At 37.8% G+C, this 18,918-nt stretch overlaps 1 protein-coding gene across 1 annotated transcript in view; it reads left to right on the top strand.

The window, feature by feature from the left end:
• Window positions 1-18,918, top strand: part of NID2 (nidogen 2) — a 141,980-nt gene that overhangs the window by 88,204 nt on the left and 34,858 nt on the right. Inside the window, exon 12 of the mRNA XM_074213350.1 lies at window positions 7,854-7,973. Within this exon, the coding sequence (XP_074069451.1) occupies window positions 7,854-7,973 (120 nt within the window). The remainder of the gene's footprint in view (window positions 1-7,853; window positions 7,974-18,918) is intronic.

The raw sequence follows: 18,918 nt of genomic DNA on the forward strand, positions 1-18,918 counted from the left end.
TGGTCATACTGGCTAATCTGAGAGGTGTGAGGTGGTACCTCAGAGAAGCTTTAATTTCCATTTCTCTAATAATTAATGATTTCGAGCATTTTTCATATGGCTATGGATTACTTTGATCTCCTCATCTGTAAATTGCCTTTGCATATCCTTTGACCATTTATCAATTGGGGAATGGCTTTTTGTTTTAAAAATATGACTCAGTTCTCTGCATATTTTAGAAATGAGTCCTTTGTCAGAATCATTAGTTGTAAAGATTGTTTCCCAATTTACTACATTTCTTTTGATCTTGGTTACATTGGTTTTATCTCTGCAAAAGCTTTTTAATTTAATGTAATTGAAATCATCTAATTGGTTTTTGGTGATGTTCTCCAACTCTTCCTTAGTCATAAATTGTTCCCCTTTCCATAGATCTGACAGGTAGACTAGTCCTTGATCTTCTAGTTTGCTTATAGTATTGTTTTTTTATGTCTATGTCCTGTAACCATCTGGATCTTATCTTGGTAAAGGGTGTGAGGTGTTGGTCTAATCTAAGTTTCTTCCATACCAACTTCCAATTTTCCCAGCAATTTTTATCAAAGAGGGAGTTTTTATCCCAATGGCCAGACTCTTTGGGTTTATCAAACAGCAGATTACTATAATCATCTCCTGCTTTTACACCTAGTATATTCCACTGGTCCACCACTCTATTTCTTAGCCAATACCAAACAGTTTTGATGACTGATGCTTTATAATATAATTTTACATCCGGTAGGGCTAAGCCACCTTCTTTTGCACTTTTTTTTCATTAAGCTCCTGGCAATTCTTGACTTCTTATTTCTCCATATGAATTTACTTACAATTTTTTCTAACTCGTTAAAGTAATTTTTTGGAATTTTGATTGGTAGGGCACTAAACAGATAGTTTAGTTTTGGTAGAATTGTCATTTTTATTATATTAGCTCTACCTATCCATGAGCAGTTGATATTTGCCCAGTTATTTAAATCTAATTTAATTTGTGTGAGAAGTGTTTTATAATTGTTTTCAAAAAAGATTCTGAGTCTGCCTTGTCAGAGTCCCAAATATTTTATATTGTCTGAGGTTACTTTGAATGGGATTTCTCTTTCTAGCTCTTCCTGCTGTTTCTTGCTAGACATATATAGAAAAGTTAAGGATTTATGAGGGTTTGTTTTATAACCTGCAACTTTGCTAAAATTGCTAATTGTTTCCAGTAGTTTTTTTGGATGATTTCTTGGGATTCTCTAGGTAGACCATCATGTCATCTGCAAAGAGTGAGAGTTTTGTGTCTTCCTTCCCAATTCTAATTCCTTTAATTTCTTTTTCTTCTCTAATGGCTGATGCTAACATTTCTAATACAATATTGAATAGTAGTGGTGATAATGGGCACCCTTGTTTCACCCCTGATCTTATTGGGGATGCCTCTAGCCTCTCCCCATTGAGTATAATGCTTGTTAATGGTTTCAGATAGATACTGCTAATTATTCTAAGGAACAGTCCATTTATTCCTATACTCTCTAGTGCTTTTAATAGGAATGGATGCTGTATTTTGTCAAAAGCTTTTTCAGCATCTATTGATATGATCATATGATTTCTGATAGGTTTGTTGTTGATATAATTGAGTATAATAACAGTTTTCCTAATATTGAACTAACCCTGCATTCCTGGAATAAATCCTACTTGATCATAATGTATTAGCCTAGTTATGACTTGTTGTAATTGTTTTGCTAAGATTTTATTTAGGATTTTTGCATCTATATTCATCAGGGAGATAGGTCTATAATTTTCTTTCTCTGTTTTAACTCTTCCTGGTTTAGGTAACAGTACCATATTGGTTTCACAGAAAGAGTTAGGCAGAGTTCCATCTTTCCCTATTTTTCCAAAGAGTTTATATAGGGGGCGAAGCCCCCTATATAAAGTGATCCAGTCTTAGGCACTCTCTGATAAAACTTGAAACTAAGGACTCTAACTAAACTTTTGAGAGGCAGAACCCACAGAGAGACCCAGAGAGGCAGTTCTCCTACTCAAGGTAACCTGGAAAAGAGCAGAAAGTCTTTGCCCCCTGGGGTCGGAGGGGCTGCCCGCCAGAGGGGTGGCCCGCCAGAGCAAAAGAACTTCAGCCTCCCTGAGGCAGCCCCAGGGCGCTGGGACCTGCGGTTCACAGCAGCGGGAGAGTCTCTTGAGCTGCACCCCCGGGGAGCACCGGGCACAAAGTGGGGGAACAGCAGGGGACCTCTGTCAGAGTGAGCACACGTGGAGCCCAGCCCTCAGGGCACACAGCAAGCAGCTTGGCCAGCACAGCCTTGATCTAGAAACAGAAGCAGGAGGAGCCAGTAATCAGGAGCCCCCAGGGCATGAGCCCATTGAGCTGAGGGAGGGGAGTGAAGAGAAACTGAAGGGCTCTGTCCTCTAACCCTGGAACAGGACTCTGGGGCTCTGACTGCATTCAGATCCTGATTGCAGTCTAGGCCCCCCAATAGAACAGCAGGGACCCCCCACCTTAGCCCCATGGCAGAGGGGGGTGCTTATGGTCATTCACAGACCAGGAGGGAGGACAGAGCTTCACACACTGAGACCCTTGTGGGAGTGTCCTAAAAGCTCAGGAAGCACCTCAAAACCAGGCCCAGGCTGGGTAAATGAGCAAGCTGAGAAACAAGAGGAAGACCATTGAAAAATATTTTGCATATGAGCCCAAGAAGGATCAAAATACTCAGTCTGAAGATGAGGAAGCACAAGCTCCTGCATCTAAAGACTCCAAGAAAAACAGAAATTGGGCTCAAAAAAGACTTTGAAAATCAAATGAGGGAGTTAGAAGAAAAACTGGGAAGAAAAACTGGGAAAAGAAAGGAGAGAGATGCAGGAAAAACATGAAAATGAAGTCAGCAGCTTAGTCAAGGAAATCCAAAAAAATGCTGAAGAAAATAGCATGCTAAAAACCAGCTTAGGTCAAATGGATAAAACAGTTCAAAAAGTTATTGAGGAGAAGAATGCTTTAAAAAGCAAAATTGGCCAGATGGAAAAAGAGATAAGAAAACTCTGAGGAGAACAAATCCTTCAGACAAAGAATAGAATTCAGGGAGATTGAGGAATTTAATAGAAATCAGGAATCAATACTTCAAAACCAAAAAAATGAAAAATTAGAAGAAAATGTGAAATATCTCATTGAAAAACAACTGATATGGAAAACAGACTTAGGAAAGATAATTTTAAAATGATTGGAATACCTGAAAGTCATGATCAGGAAAAGAGCCTTGACATCATTTTCAAAGAATTACTACAGGAAAATTGCCCTGATATTCTAGAAGCAGAGGGTAAAATAGAAATGGAGAGAATCCACCGATCCCCCCGAGAAAGAGATCCCAACAAACCAACCCCTAGGAATATTATAGCCAAGTTCCAGAACTCCCAAGTCAAAGAGAAAATGTTACAAGCAGCCAGAAGGACACAGTTCAAATATCGTGGAGCTGCAGTCAGGATCACACAGGACTTAGCAGCAGCTACATTGGAAGCTCGTAGGGCTTGGAATACAATATACTGGAAGGCAAGAGAGCTTAGAATGCAGCCAAGAATGAACTACCCAGAAAGGCTGAATGTCCTCTTCCAGGGAAAAAGATGGACTTTCAATGAACCAGGGGAATTTCAAATGTTCCTTTTGGAATGGCCAGAGCTGAATAGAAGGTTTGATCTTCAGATATAGGACTCAGGTGAAGCATGGAGATTGGAGGAGCGGGGGAAAATATGAAAGACTTAATGATGATGAACTGCGTGTATTCCTGCATAGAAAAATGACACTGATAATACTCATATGAACCTTCTCAGTTAACAGAGCCGGTAGAGGGAGCTTTTATAGTCGAAGCACAGGAGAAAGCTGAATGTGAAGATAAAATATGGTGTAAAAATGGAGCCAATAGAAAAAAGGGAAATATAATGGGAGAAAGAAAAAGGAGAGGGGGAATAGGCCAAGATATTTCATATAAGATTTTTTTTATTACAGTGAGCTATTGCAATCATATGGAAGGGGGGCGGCAAGGGGGAATGAGGGAAACTTTGCTTTCATCAGAGGTGGCTAGGAGAGGAAACAGCATATATATACTCAATGGGGTATAGACATCTGGAGTAAGAAGGAGGGGGAAGCAGGGGGAAGGGGTGGGGATATGAATAAAGGAGGAAAGGATGGACCATGGTGGGAGAGTAGTCAGATATAACACATTTACTTTTTTACTTCTTGTAAGGGTCTGGTATTGGAAGGCCTGTCCAGGACCATGGGGCCAGGTGGATTCTGGGCCTAAGGGGTGGTGTGGGGGCCCAGGGCTTCTTGGCCCCAGGACCAGGGATCTGTCTGCTGCGCCACTCAGCTACCGTACAGCAGAGTCATAGTGAAAGGAGAGAGAAAATAGAGTACTTGGTAGTGGAGAAATAAGAAAGGAGAGAGTTTCAATCAGTAATGGCAACATTGGAAAAATATGGAAGTAACTTTTGTGATGGACTTAATCATAAAGAATATGATCCACCCATGATAGAGTTGTTGGTGTTGGAACAAAGACTGAAGCACATTTTTTATTATTATTATTTGGGGGAGGGTGCAGGGCAAATGGGCTTGGGTGGCCTGCCTGGGGCCACATGGAAGGATGATCTTTGAGTGTCTGAGGCTGGTTTGGACCCTGGTGCTCCTGGCTCAAGGGCCAATGCTTTGTCTGCTACCCAGCCACCCCTACTATTATTACTACTTTATTTTATTTTGGGTCTTTTTTTTTTCTTGTTTTTGGTTTTTGCAGTGCAGTGGGGATCGGGTGGCTTGCATGTCACACGGCTGGGTGATTGTTGGGTCTACGGGGCTGGATGTGGGCTCAGGTGCTCATGGCTCCAGGGCTGGTGCTTTGTCCATTGCGCCACCGGGCCATACCTACAATTATTACTATTATTTTTTTTAATTTTTTTTCTCTCCCCTTTACTTTATCGCTCAGGCAAGTCTATATTCATGGGGGGAGGGTGTATTTTGTTTACTCTTAAACAAGAATATTTTATTAATGTATTAAAAAAAATTTGTACAAAATGAGAATAAAAAAAGAAAAGAAAAAAAAGGAAAAAAATGAGTTTATATAGGATTGGAACCAATTGTTCCTTAAATGTTTGGTAGAATTCACTTGTGATTCCATCAGGCCCTGGAGATTTTTTTTTTTTAGGGAGTTCGGTATTGGCTTGTTGAATTTCTTTTTCTGAGATAGGGTTGTTTAGGTATTTAATCTCTTCTTCATTTAACCTGGGCAACTTATATTTTTGTAAATATTCATCCATTTCATTTAGATTATCAAATTTATTGGCATAGAGTTGGGCAAAATAATTTTGAATTATTACTTTAATTTCCTCCTCATTGGTGGTGAGTTCACTTTTTTCATTTATGATACTAGCTATTTGGTTTTCTTCTTTCTTTTTTTTAATCAAATTGACCAGAGGTTTATCAATTTTATTGGTTTTTTCATAATACCAACTTTTGGTTTTATTTATTAATTCAATAGTTTTTTGCTTTCAATTTTATTAATTTCTCCTTTAATTTTTAGAATTTCTAATTTGGTACTTAATTGGTATTTATTCATTTTTTATTGTTTTCAAGGCAGTGGGCAATAAGGTTAAATAACTTGCCCAAGGCCGGATTTGAACTTAAGCCCTCCTGACTCCAAGCCAGTGCTCTATCCACTGCGCCACCTAGCTGCCCCTTAATTTGGAATTAAAAATTAAAAAAAATAAATAGAAATCTGGAAAAAAAAGGAATAGTATAAAATATATCCTTTGGGAATACATGATCAGGAAAGGATATAGTCCTATCGTGCAATAAGCATAAATGATAACAGATGAATATTCTGAAACCTAGGTACCTTTTTAAGGTATTAATAGCTTCTAGTTTAACATTTTAGTCATTTCCTCAAATACCCTTGTTCCTAATATTGAACAATACAGTGCTGCATCTGACAATATATGAAACATTTTGTACCTATGTTAATCAACTTCTCTAATAGGGAAAGTGTTTCACCATTTGTTCCATGGGACTGAGACTGGTCATTGAAACCAAGAGAGTTTAGTTATTGATTTTTATATTATATTTTTAAGAGTCATTAGATGTATCTGGGGAAGAGAAGATAAAATATTGGCATTAAAAGAAAAACATGATCTCTATACAAGCAAAAGGTATTAGTCTCAGATATAAGATACATAAAGATATCTCAGAAGAAACTGAAAAGTAAAAAAAAAAACCCCACCAAAAACTGAAAACCACAATACAAGAAATAATACATGAAAACTGACTAGAATGTCTTAATACAGAAAATAAAGTACCAATTGAAAAGATCCACAGTAGCTTCCAGGGGAAAAAAACAGCAAAGATAAAAATTCCAAGTCATGTAGTGGTTAAATTCAACAATTCCAATGACAAACAACGTATTCTGCAAGCTACTTGGAGAAAGACCTTCAAATATAAAGTAAAAGAAATTTGAATAATATAAAACTTTTGGAACCCATGAGAAATTGAAGGGTATAAAATAATATGTTGTGTAGAGCAAGCAGCTCATTATGCAAACCAAGGTGACATACCCTACAAACCTGAACCAATTTAATAAGAAAGGATGAATTTTCAATTTTTGAAAAGATGTATATGAAGCATTTCTACAAAGAAAACTAGACATGATCAATTTTTTACTTTACAAAAACACTAGAAAACAGAAACATAGGAAAGCTGAATAAATATAGTTCTCAAACTCAAGGGGGAGAAAGAGAAGCTGAATGTGGTAAGCAAAAATTAAATTTTTCATCAGGGTCTTTTTATTTGTAATTTCATTTTAATTTTTTAAGGAGATAAGGTTTTCAATATTATTGAAAAAATATAAATTTCTTACTTATTGATTAAATTTAGATCCAAAAATTCTAGAGGCATATATAAAATGAACAAAACTGAAAAATAATGATCCTTTACAATTTTTGTATGTCTAGGAACCCCGCTTTAGCATAATATTTTTTAAATTAACAATTTACATCAAAACATAATGAAAACCAACTATACTTAAATAAAGATGTAATTTTTTTCTCATTTAAGTTAATGGACCCTCTGAAATCTATCTATTCTCTTAAAATTCCAGGTTAAGAATCCCTGTTCCAGAAATAAACTGTCTCTTTCCTGTGTAGGATCTGATCCTCATAATTCTAATCTTATTCTAATTTTAATCTTAGCTAATCTCTGATTTCCTATGAGTTAAATTTTGCTATATCATATGTTACAGCTTTTCTTTCTCTAGAAAAAATATTAGGTCTACCTTAAAATAGCTTTTATCAGTTACTTTAGAGTCTTTAAAATCTTATTTTTAAAGGAAGTCTGAAATTAATTGTCCCATGAGGTAGCTAGATGATGCAGTGGATAGAGTGGATTTGTAGTCATGAAAATCTGACAAATCTAGCTTTAGACATTCCCTATTATGTGACTCTGTACAAGCGACTTACCTTCTTTCTGCCTCAGTTTCCTCAATTGTAAAATGGGGATAATTATAGCATCCAGAGCTTGTTGTGAGGATCAAATGAGATAAGATTTGTAAAGCACTTAGCACAGTGCCTGGTACATAGAAGATACTAATTAATGCTTATTTTCTTCCCTTTCAAACCAGATTCATATACATTAGGTTCACTTATATCAGTTTACTATTTATGTGACATTGAACAAGAAACTGGACCATAATTTCCCCAAATGTAAGATAAAATAGTTGAAGATGGTTTCTGAGGTTCTTTCCAGGACTAGAATGAACCATGTAAACAATATGCAATAAAGTCACATTTTCCCCCTTTTTTTCTTTGCTCCTTCACATTCCTGATGTCTGCAGATGTTGATGAATGTATAGAAGAAAGATGTCACCCTGATGCTGCCTGCCATAATATCCCTGGCTCTTTCTCTTGCCGCTGTCAACCTGGCTTCAAGGGGGATGGATTTCAGTGTTTTCCTGGTAAGACATCAGAGACTGGAGGAGCTTTGGAATGTTAAACTCAGTTTCTTTAATAGCATTATAAACATTCTCAGTTAATAAAGCCCTGATGTCTTAGATTGACAATTATACAAATCCTTAGGTTATTTACAAATGTGTTGAAATGTATATATTCCATTATTATAATTTTGTGATTTTATAGACCGCTTGCTTTATTCTCCTTAAATTAGCTACATTGTCAAAATCTTTAATAATAAACCATTAAATTTATCATATTGCATATCAAGTAAGCAAGCAGCCTATATAGGCATCATTTACTGTATATCAGCTAATGTTCCACACACTGTCTAAGAATACAAAGAAAACAAGAATACAAAGAATATAGAGAAAAAAGAAATCATCTCTGCTCTCAAGGAGCATTATATCAAGATAGCATATACACATGTATATATAAAATAAACATAAGTTAATTTGGAGGATAAGACATTAGCAGCTGAATTCAATAAGAAATGCTGAGTTTTAAAAGAAATCAGGGATTCTATGAGGCGTAAGTGAAATGCTACATATGTAGCATAAACAGGAAATAGAGATGGAAACAGCTTGGTGAGACAGAGGGCCAGGTCTGGAGTTGGGAAACCTGAGTTCAAATCCAATCTCAGATAATTAGTAGCTATGTGACCTTGAGCATATCACTTAACCCTGTTTGCCTAAGTTTCTATACATGTTAAATGAATTTAATAAGGAAATGGTAAGTTCCTCCAGTATCTTTGTCATGAAAATCACAAAAGGGATTATGAAGAGTAGGACACAATTGATAACAACTAAACAACAACAAAGAAATGATGTGTCTTAATCATGAAACAGCCAGCAAGCTAGTGTCACTGGATCAAAGAGTACATTGAGAGGAGTAAGAAGTAAGGAGACTGGAAAGGTAGGAGGCATTAGCTTATGAAGAACTTTGAATTCCAAAAGGAGGATTTTGTATTTGGTCCTGAAGGAAGTAGGGAGCTATCAGAGTAATTATATGATCAGACTTGTACAATGGGAAAATACTTTTGATAGCTGAATGGAGAATGGATTTGATTGGAGAAAGACTTAAGGCAAGCATATTCACCAACTGGTTAATGCTATAGTTCAGGCATGAGGTGATGAGGGCTTGTACTAGAGTGGCAAGAGGAAAAAGGGGAGGCATACAAAATTAGTTGCAAAAGTAAAAACAACAGACCTTGGCAATTGATTGGATTTGGATATTGGGGGTTGGAGTCAAGGGAGGGGTCAAGGACAACACCTAGGTTGAGAGCCTGATGGACTAGGACAATAGTGCTACCCTAGACAACAAGTTAGGGAATAGAGAAATTAGGAGGAAATTGAGGTTTATGGAAAAAGATAATGTTTTGTTTTGAACATATTGAGTTTAAGATATTTCCTAGATATCCTAGATATGCTCTTCTTCCTCTCTAGCTACTGGGCCCCTTCTACAAGAAGCTTTTTCTAACTCCAGTTAATTTCAGTGCTTTACCTCTTTCAATTTTTTTTATCCTGTATACATATATATATATATATGTTTTCTGTTTTCATGTTGTTCCCCCTATTAGATAGCAAGCTCCTTGAGAGGAGGGACTACCTTTTGCCTCCATTTAAAGAGCCTGGTAGGCATCTAATAAATGTTTGTTTGATTGATTGGTTAATTAGTAGGACTGCCAGGATTTTGATTGAGTGGTAAATATGAATTACATATACCTCATAGGAAGAGGGATTATTGAGTGATAGGGGAAGGGGAAGAACTTGGACATGCAATGGAGAGAAAAGAGCAATACAACTCCCTTGCCTGAGCCTGTGAACCAAAAGGTATGAGTCAATATACACTGAAAAGAGGAACCAAAGAGGCTGTGTCATCAGAGAAGGACAGATTTCAGTAATAACTACTTTAGTAGAATATAGACTTTCAAGAAAAGTAATCTATAATAAGCCTAGAAAAGTAGGCTGGGCAGAATCAACATGTAAGAGAAAAGTCTGGGACTCATTTGATCTTTCCCCAAAACCCCTCTGAACATCTTTAGATAATATCTCAAAACAAATTCTGGGGACATGGAACATACTAAAGGAAGGTGTGAAACAATTTTTAAACCAAAATCAACTTAGAAGGTAGGCAGGAAAGATCTATTACTCTGGAGTGGGAGTGAGATTCTACCAGAGACCACACTAGTGCAGACCAGGCCCCAGCAAATCAGGAGAAAGCCTGGGAGTCAATAAATCAGCAGCTGCAATGTCTGCTGTTCTGTATCTTTTAGTCTACTGATGGTAGGGAGTCAAATAGCTGATCAAAAGAATTACATGTGGTCCCTTCTTTGATCCTGGGGACAGAACTCTGTGCTTTGCTCATACTCAGAATCTGGGTCTGGTGACAGTCCTAGGGCAAAAGGGAGAAATGACTTATGGCCATAGTAGAGTGGGGACATTCATCACAGTTTCAAGACAGAAAAGAGTACATGTGGTCACTCACAGACCAGAGGCAAAGTATTAAACACACTTCATACCCCCTTGGAAGTATTGAAAACTTTTAAGTCCTCAGAATTAGCTCTGAAAATAGCTGCACCCAAAAAACTAAAGTGTGAGAAAGTAATGAACTGAGAGAAAGGAAAAGAGAGGAGTAGAATGGAATAAGCCATCTCACATAAAACTGACAAGAAAAAGCTTTTACTGTGAAAGGTAAGGTAGGGGAGGAAAGCAAATGAACATTGCTGTCTTTATAATTGGTATAAAGAGGGAATAACATATATATTCAGTTGGGTATAGAAATCTATCTTACCTTACAGGAAAGTAGGAGAAAAGGAATAAAGTAAGGGGTGAAGCTGATTTAGGGGAAAGAGGAAGGACAAGGTGAAAAGAAAGAAAAAAGTAGAGGAGAAATGGGATAGTGAGAAAAACAATTAGTAATCATAACTGTGAAAAAAATTTTGAAGCAAGTTCCTCTGAAACATAGAGTTCCTTCTTAAATACATAAGAGAACTAAGTCAAATTTATAAAAAGGGCCATTTCCCAATTGATAAATGATCTAAAGATAGAACAGTTTTGAGATCAAAGCTATCCATAATTATATTTTTAAAATGCTATAAATTACTAATTTATTAGAGAAATGCAAATTAAAATAATTCTGAATTACTACTTCATACCTATTGGATTGTCTATTAAGATAGAAAAGGAGAGTGGCAAATGATGGAAGGTATATGGGAAAATTAAACACTAATGCACTGTTGGTAGAGAATCTGTGGACAGATTCAGTCATTATGTAGAGCAAATGGGAACTGTACTAAAAGGGTTATAAAATCATATATGTCCTTTGATACTACTACTATAGGTACAAAAATATTTATAGAAACTCTTCTGGTAGCAAAGAATTGGCAATTGAGGGGATGTTCATTAACTGGGAATGTCTGAACAAGTTGTTGCATATGATTATGATGGAATACTCTTGTGCTATAAGAAATAATGAGCAGGATGCTCTCAGAAAAATCTGGAGAGACCTACATGAACTGATGCAAAGTGAAATGAGTAGAAACAGTTATTCTGATAACACTGTACACAGTAACAACAATGTTATAAGATGCTCATCTGTGAATGACTTAGCTATTCTCAACAATACAATAATCCAAAACAACTTTGAAGCACTTATAATGAAAATTGCTAATCATCCCCAGAGAAAAAAACTGGTAGAATCTGAATACAGATTGAAACATACTTTCTTAAAAACTTCATTTTGGGGGGAGAGGGGTTGGGTCTTTTTTATTTTACCTTATCAATAAGAGAGAAAGAGGGGGAGAATTTGGAACTCAAAATTTTAAAAAATGAATGTTTAGAAATGCTTTTACATATAATCAGGGGAATACACACACACACACACACACACACACACCACACACACACACACACACACACACACACACACACACACACACACACACACACACACACACCCTAGAAGTAATCATGATCTACTGGAGTTTTTGAGCAAGGAAATGAATTGGTCAGATTTCTGCTTTAAGACAAAGGCTGATTTAGAGTGGGAACAGCCTTATGGCAAGCAATTCAATTAGTTTCTATCATGTAGAAAGACTTCAAATATGAGATTACAATATGATCATGTGAGTACCAGGTTAGTGAAGTTTAGAGTAGCTTATAAATAGAAGACTGGCCATTTAACAATGAAGTTTGATCACAGTAGCTCATGAAGATCAGTAGTGAGTGAACAGATTGTATTCAGCTTTGGTGGAGGGAATACTAAAGCTGATGAAACTTTAAATATTTGAACTTTGAAGATGATAGATAATCTATGGATGTTAAACTCAAGGTCACCAGCTAAATTGACACCTCAACCTTGTGAACAACACAAACTCATCATGTTCAAAATAGAACTCATTATCTTTGCTCCCAAGTCTGACCTCTTCCCAGCTTCCCTGGTGCTTTTGAGTGTTCCATCATTTTCACAGTCGTCCAAAGTCACAAAATTCATATCATCTTCATTCTTCACTTTTATTTACCCTGTATATCTAGTCTGTTTCTAAGTTTTGCCATTTTTATTTTCATTACATCATATATATGATAGATGATATAAGGGATATATATATATATACATACATACATGTACACATATACATATGTTGGTTGGTTGGTTCTAGTACATCTTTATCAAAGAAAACCAAAACAACATCACTATGAGGCAAATCACAGTGTGTCCCAACTGTGATTGATCAACCAATATGAGTTTGGAATGTTCTACCACAGGTTGAGAGTGGGTACGCTAAACTTATGTATGTCACTTTTCCTTTGAGCTGCTTCAGTTCTTCCCTCCTCATGGAGTGCAGCACCCTCAGTGATGAGGCAGTCCTGTGCCAGGGTCTCCCATGATATACAATCAAGTCTTAAGTTCTTCAGTGAGGCCTATCCTGGCATCAGTTCTTCTGATGTGTGTGAATTCTCCATAAAATAGTTTTTTGGCAAGCATACAATCTGGCATTCTAACATCACATCCAGCCCATTGTAGTTGCACTCTCTGTAGTAATATTGGAATGCTAGGTAGTTTAGCTCAAGAAAGGACTTCAGTGTCTGGTATCTTCTCCTGCCAGGTGAACTTCAGAATCTTCCAAAGAATTTAAATGGAAGCGATTCAGTTTCCTGACATTGCTGGTAGACTGTCCAGGTTTCACAGGCATATAGCAATTAGGTCAGTACAACAGTTCTGTAGACCTTTAGTTTGGTAGTCAGTCTAATTTCTCTTCTCTCTCACACACTTTCTTTCGGAGCCTCCCAAATACTAAGCTAGCTCTGGTAATGCATGTATCAACTTCATTGTCAATGTGTACCTCCTTGGGCAGGACACTGCCAAGGTAAGTGAACTTGTCCACAATACTCAAAACATCTCCATTTGCTGTAATTGATGGTTTCACATAAGGATGGTGTGGTGCTGGCTGATGAAGCTCCTGTTTTTTTGGTATTAATTGTTAGACCAAAATTAACACAAGCAGCAATCGATCTATAATTTGTTGTATCTCAACTTCAGAGGCTGCATTGAGTGCACAATCATCTGCAAACAGATCATGCACCAACACTCCCTTCACTTTGGTTTTGGCTTGTAACCTTTTCAAGTTGGTTGCCATCAGTGTGGTAGCTGACCTTGAGGCCATGTTCATCCTCAGTGAAGGTGTTTGTTAACATGACTGAAAACATCACACTAAAAAGTATGGAAGCAAGGACACATTCTTGTTTCACTACATTGGTGACTGGGAATCCTCGAGATCATCATCCACTATCCAGAACCTGGGCATGCATGGCATCATGGAACTGATGTACAATACTGATGAACTTCTCCAGGAAACCAAATTTTGACATAATTTTTCATAAGCACTCATGACTGATGGCAACAAAGGTCTTGATCTTATCTACACATGTATACAGGCCTCTGTTCTGTTCCTGGCATTTTTCCTGGAGTTGTTGGGAAGCAAATACCATATCAACTGTTCCTCTACCCTTTCTCAAGTCATATTGGCTCCCATGGAGGTGGCTATCTTCCAAGTGATGGATTAGCTTATTGAGAAGGACCCTGGCAAAAATCTTATCAGTAATGACTAAACGAGAAATACCCCTGTGATTGTCATAGAACAATCTATTCCCTTTACCTTTTATAGAGATGGACAATGGAGGCATTCTTGAATTCTTGAGGGATAACCTCTTCAAGTAATATAACCTGGAAAATTTCAGTCAGTTTTTGGATGAACAATGGACCCTGCACCTTATAGATCTCAGCTGGAATAAAATCAGCACTAGGGACTTTGCCACTTGAAAGGACCCTAATGGCATTCAAAAACCTCATTTTTGGACTGCAGAGCTCTGTCCTCTGCCTCTGGAACAGGACTCTGGGGCTCTGACCACATTCATATCCTGATGGCAGTCTAGCCCCCCCCATAGAACAGCAGGGCCCCCCCACCTCAGCCCTGTGGCAGAGGGAGGTGCTTATGGTCATTCACAGACCAGGAGGGAGGACAGAGCCTCACACACTGAGACCCTTGTGGGAGTGTCCCAAAAGGTCAGGAAGCACCCCAAAACCAGGCCCAGGCTGGGAAAATGAGCAAGCAAAGAAACAAAAGGAAGACTGTTGAGAAATATTTTTCAAATCAGCCCAAGAAGGATCAAAATACTCAGTCTGAAGATGAGGAAGCACAAGCTCCTGCATCTAGACTCCAAGAAAAACAGAAATTGGGCTCAGGCTATGACAGAGCTCAAAAAAGACTTTGAAAATCAAATGAGGGAGTTAGAAGAAAAACTGGGAAAAGAAAGGAGAGAGATGCAGGAAAAACATGAAAATGAAGTCAGCAGCTTAGTCAAGGAAATCCAAAAAAATGCTGAAGAAAATAGCATGCTAAAAACCAGCTTAGGTCAAATGGATAAAACAGTTCAAAAAGTTATTGAGGAAAAGAATGCTTTAAAAAGCAAAATTGGCCAGATGGAAAAAGAGATAAGAAAACTCTCTGAGGAGAACAAATCCTTCAGAAAAAGAATAGAATTCAGGGAGATTGAGGAATTTACCAGAAATCAGGAATCAATACTTCAAAACCAAAAAAATGAAAAATTAGAAGAAAATGTGAAATATCTCATTGAAAAAACAACTGATATGGAAAACAGACTTAGGAAAGATAATTTTAAAATGATTGGAATACCTGAAAGTCATGATCAGGAAAAGAGCCTTGACATCATTTTCAAAGAATTACTACAGGAAAATTGCCCTGATATTCTAGAAGCAGAGGGCAAAATAGAAATGGAGAGAATCCACCGTTCCCCCTGAGAAAGAGATCCCAAAAAACCAACCCCTAGGAATATTATAGCCAAGTTCCAGAACTCCCAAGTCAAAGAGAAAATATTACAAGCAGCCAGAAGGACACAGTTCAAATATCGTGGAGCTGCAGTCAGGATCACACAGGACTTAGCAGCAACTACATTGGAAGCTCGTAGGGCTTGGAATATAATATACCAGAAGGCAAAAGAGCTTAGAATGCAGCCAAGAATGAACTACCCAGAAAGGCTGAATGTCCTCTACCAGGGAAAAAGATGGACTTTCAATGAACCAGGGGAATTTCAAAGGTTCCTTTTTCAATGGCCAGAGCTGAAGAGAAGGTTTGATCTTCAGATACAGGACTCAGGTGAAGCATGGAGATTGGAGGAGAGGGGGGAAATATGAGGGACTTAATGAGGATGAACTGCGTGTATTCCTGCATAGAAAAATGACACTGATAATACTCATATGAACCTTCTCAGTTAATAGAGCAGGTAGAGAGAGCTTTTATAGTTGAAGCACAGGAGAAAGCTGAATTGGAAGATAAAATATGGTATAAAAATGAAGTCAATAGAAAAAAAAAGGGAAATGGAATGGGAGAAAGAAAAAGGAGAGGGGGAATAGTCCAAGATATTTCACATAAGATTTTTTTTTATTTCAATGAGCTATTGCAGTGATATGGAAGTGGGGAGGCAAGGGGGAATTAGGGGACCTTTGCTCTCATCAGAGATGGCTAGGAGAGGAAACAGCATATATACTCAATGGGGTATAGACATCTGGAGTAAGAAGGAGGGGGGAGCAGGGGGAAGGGGTGGGGATGTGAATAAAGGAGGAAAGGATGGACCATGGGGGGAGAATGGCCAGATATAACACATTTTCTTTCTTACTTCTTGCAAGGGGCTGGGATTGGATGGCCTGCCCAGGACCACAGGGCCAGGTGGATTCTGGGCCTAAGGGGTGGTATGGGGGCTCAGGGCTTCTTGGCCCCAGGACCAGGGATCTGTCTGCTGCACCACTCAGCGACCCTACAGCAGAGTCAGAGTGAAAGGAGAGAGAAAATAGAGTACATGGTAGTGGAGAAATAAGAAAAGAGGGAGTTGCGATCAGCAATGGCAATGGTGGAAAAATATGGAAATAACTTTTGTGATGGACTTATCATAAAGAATGAGATCCACCCATGACAGAGTTGTTGGTGTTGGAACAAAGACTCAAGCACATTTTTTGTTATTATTATTTGGGGGAGGGTGCAGGGCAAGTGGGGCTGGATGGCCTGCCTGTGGCCACATAGCGGGGTGATCTTTGGTGTCTGGGGCCGGATTTGGACCCAGGTGCTCCTGGCGCAAGGGCCAATGCTCTGTCTGCCACCCAGCCACCACTATTATTACTATTTTATTTTATTTTGGGTCTTTTTTTTCCTTTCTGTTTTTTGGTTTTTGCAGGGCAGTGGGAATCGTGTGGCTTGCATGTCACACAGCTGGGTGATTGTTGGGTTTATGAGGCTGGATATGGACTCGGGTGCTCGTGGCTCTAGGGCTGGTGCTTCATCCATTGCGCCACCTGGCCATACCTACAATTATTACTATTATTATTTTTTTATTTTAATTTTTTTCTCTCCCCTTTACTTTTTTCGCCCAAGCAAGTCTATCTATATTCATGTGGGAGGAAGGGTATTTTATTTACTTGTAAACAAGAATATTTTATTAATGTAAAAAACATTTGTACAAAATGAGAATAAAAAATAAATTAAAAAAACAAGAAAAAAAACTCATTTTCAGTTGGAACTTCAGCTAGGGACTGATTGACTTCAACTTGAGGTAAACAGTCAATGACTTGTGCATTGATTGATGATGATCTATTAGAACACTGTGGAAGTGTTCAGCCCGTCTCTCTAGGATAATGTCCCTATTGTTAATCAATGCAGATCCATCAGCACTGAGTAGTTGAGATGCATCATATGTCTTTGGCTTATAAATAACCTTCAGGGTATCATAAAAGCAATTTGGTTTCTTACTATCTGAAAAAAATTGAATTTCATCTGACTTCTTACTGAGGCAAGATCTCTCTCTAATCTTCACTTTGGCTTTACTTTCGATATATTTAAATGCTACCTTCTCAGAAATGGATGAACTATCCTGCTGGTAAACCCTGTGGAGTTGTCATTTTTCATTCAGCAGCTTCTATTTCCCTGTCATTTTCATCAAACCAGTCTTGGTGTTTGCAAGTGTTCTTGCCCAGATGAGGAAATGCAGTGCTGTTCACCAAATCTCTGAAAGATACCCACTCTTTTTCTGCTCCACTGTTGCCAACTGCGTGTTGGCTCAGTTTCCCCTCTTAAGTTAGCCATAAACTATTCCCACTCCGAGAGACATTCTAATCTCTTAACATTAATTCTTCTAGTGTTCATTTTGTCTTGGGACCTCTCCTTTGGTTGAATGTGAATATTTAGCTTAGAGAGGATGAATTTGTGATCAGGCCAGCACTGTACCACACATTGTCTTTGTCACTCTCACAATCTTGTCTATCTCTTCTCCTTACAATCCACAAAATCTAATAGATGCCAATGTTTGCTTTGAGGGTGCATCCAGGAAGTTTTATTGTGTTTAGGTAAGTGGAAGACAGTGTTTGTCATGAGATACACAAGTCTTCAGAGTAGGTGACCATTGCTGTTACTGTTTCCAGCTCCTCCCAAGGACTCTCTGCCATGTTTGGTAATTTGAGCCTACTCTAGCATTAAAGTCACCCAGAATTACAAGCTTGTCCTCTTTTGATACATTGATGATAAGGGTTAACAAGCTTCATAAAATTTTTCTTACACTGATGAGGAAAGTGGCAATCTCATTGTCTTGAGCCTGTCACTCACTCCTTTTGGTAGGCATTCAAAAATACTTACGATATATACATCTGTGCATGTACTTATAGATTGCATATACATGCATATGGGATGCATTTAGGGCATTCATTCTAATGATCTCCCCTACTTTATTCAATTTTAACTGAATTTTGCAATAAGAAAATTATGATCTGAGTCAGAATCAGTTCCAGCTCTTGTTTTAACTGGCTGTTTAGAACTTCTCCACCTTTGGCTGCAAAGTATATAATCAATCTGATTTCTCTCTTCTGTATTCTGAAGATATCTATATGTATAGTCACCTTTTGAATTGCTGAAAAAAAGAGTATTTGCTATGACTAGTGAATTATCCTGACAAAACTCTGTCTCTGCCCAGCCACATTTTGTAAAAGACCACTTTTTTAAAACGTCATTCATTCATTTATTTATTTATTTATTTATTTATTTAATTGTTTGTTTGTTTGTTTGTTTGTTTATTTATTTATTTTAGTTTTTGCAAGGCAGTGGGGTTAAGTGGCTTGCCCAAGTCCACACAGCTAGGTAATTATTAAGTGTCTGAGGCTGGATTTGAATTCAGGTACTCCTGACTCCAGGGCCAGTGCTCTATCCACTGTACCACCTAGCTGCCCTAAAATGTTATTTTTATAAGATATTGTAGGTCTTCATAGAACTGAGTAAACTTAGTCTCTTCACCATCAGTGTTTGGAGTATAGATTTATATTATTGAACAGTTTGTCTTGAATTCAAACAGATTTCATTGTCATTTTTGAGATTATAGCCCATGATTGCTTTTC

This window comes from Macrotis lagotis, chromosome 1 (assembly GCF_037893015.1).
Source record: "Macrotis lagotis isolate mMagLag1 chromosome 1, bilby.v1.9.chrom.fasta, whole genome shotgun sequence".
Taxonomy (NCBI): domain Eukaryota; kingdom Metazoa; phylum Chordata; class Mammalia; order Peramelemorphia; family Peramelidae; genus Macrotis; species Macrotis lagotis.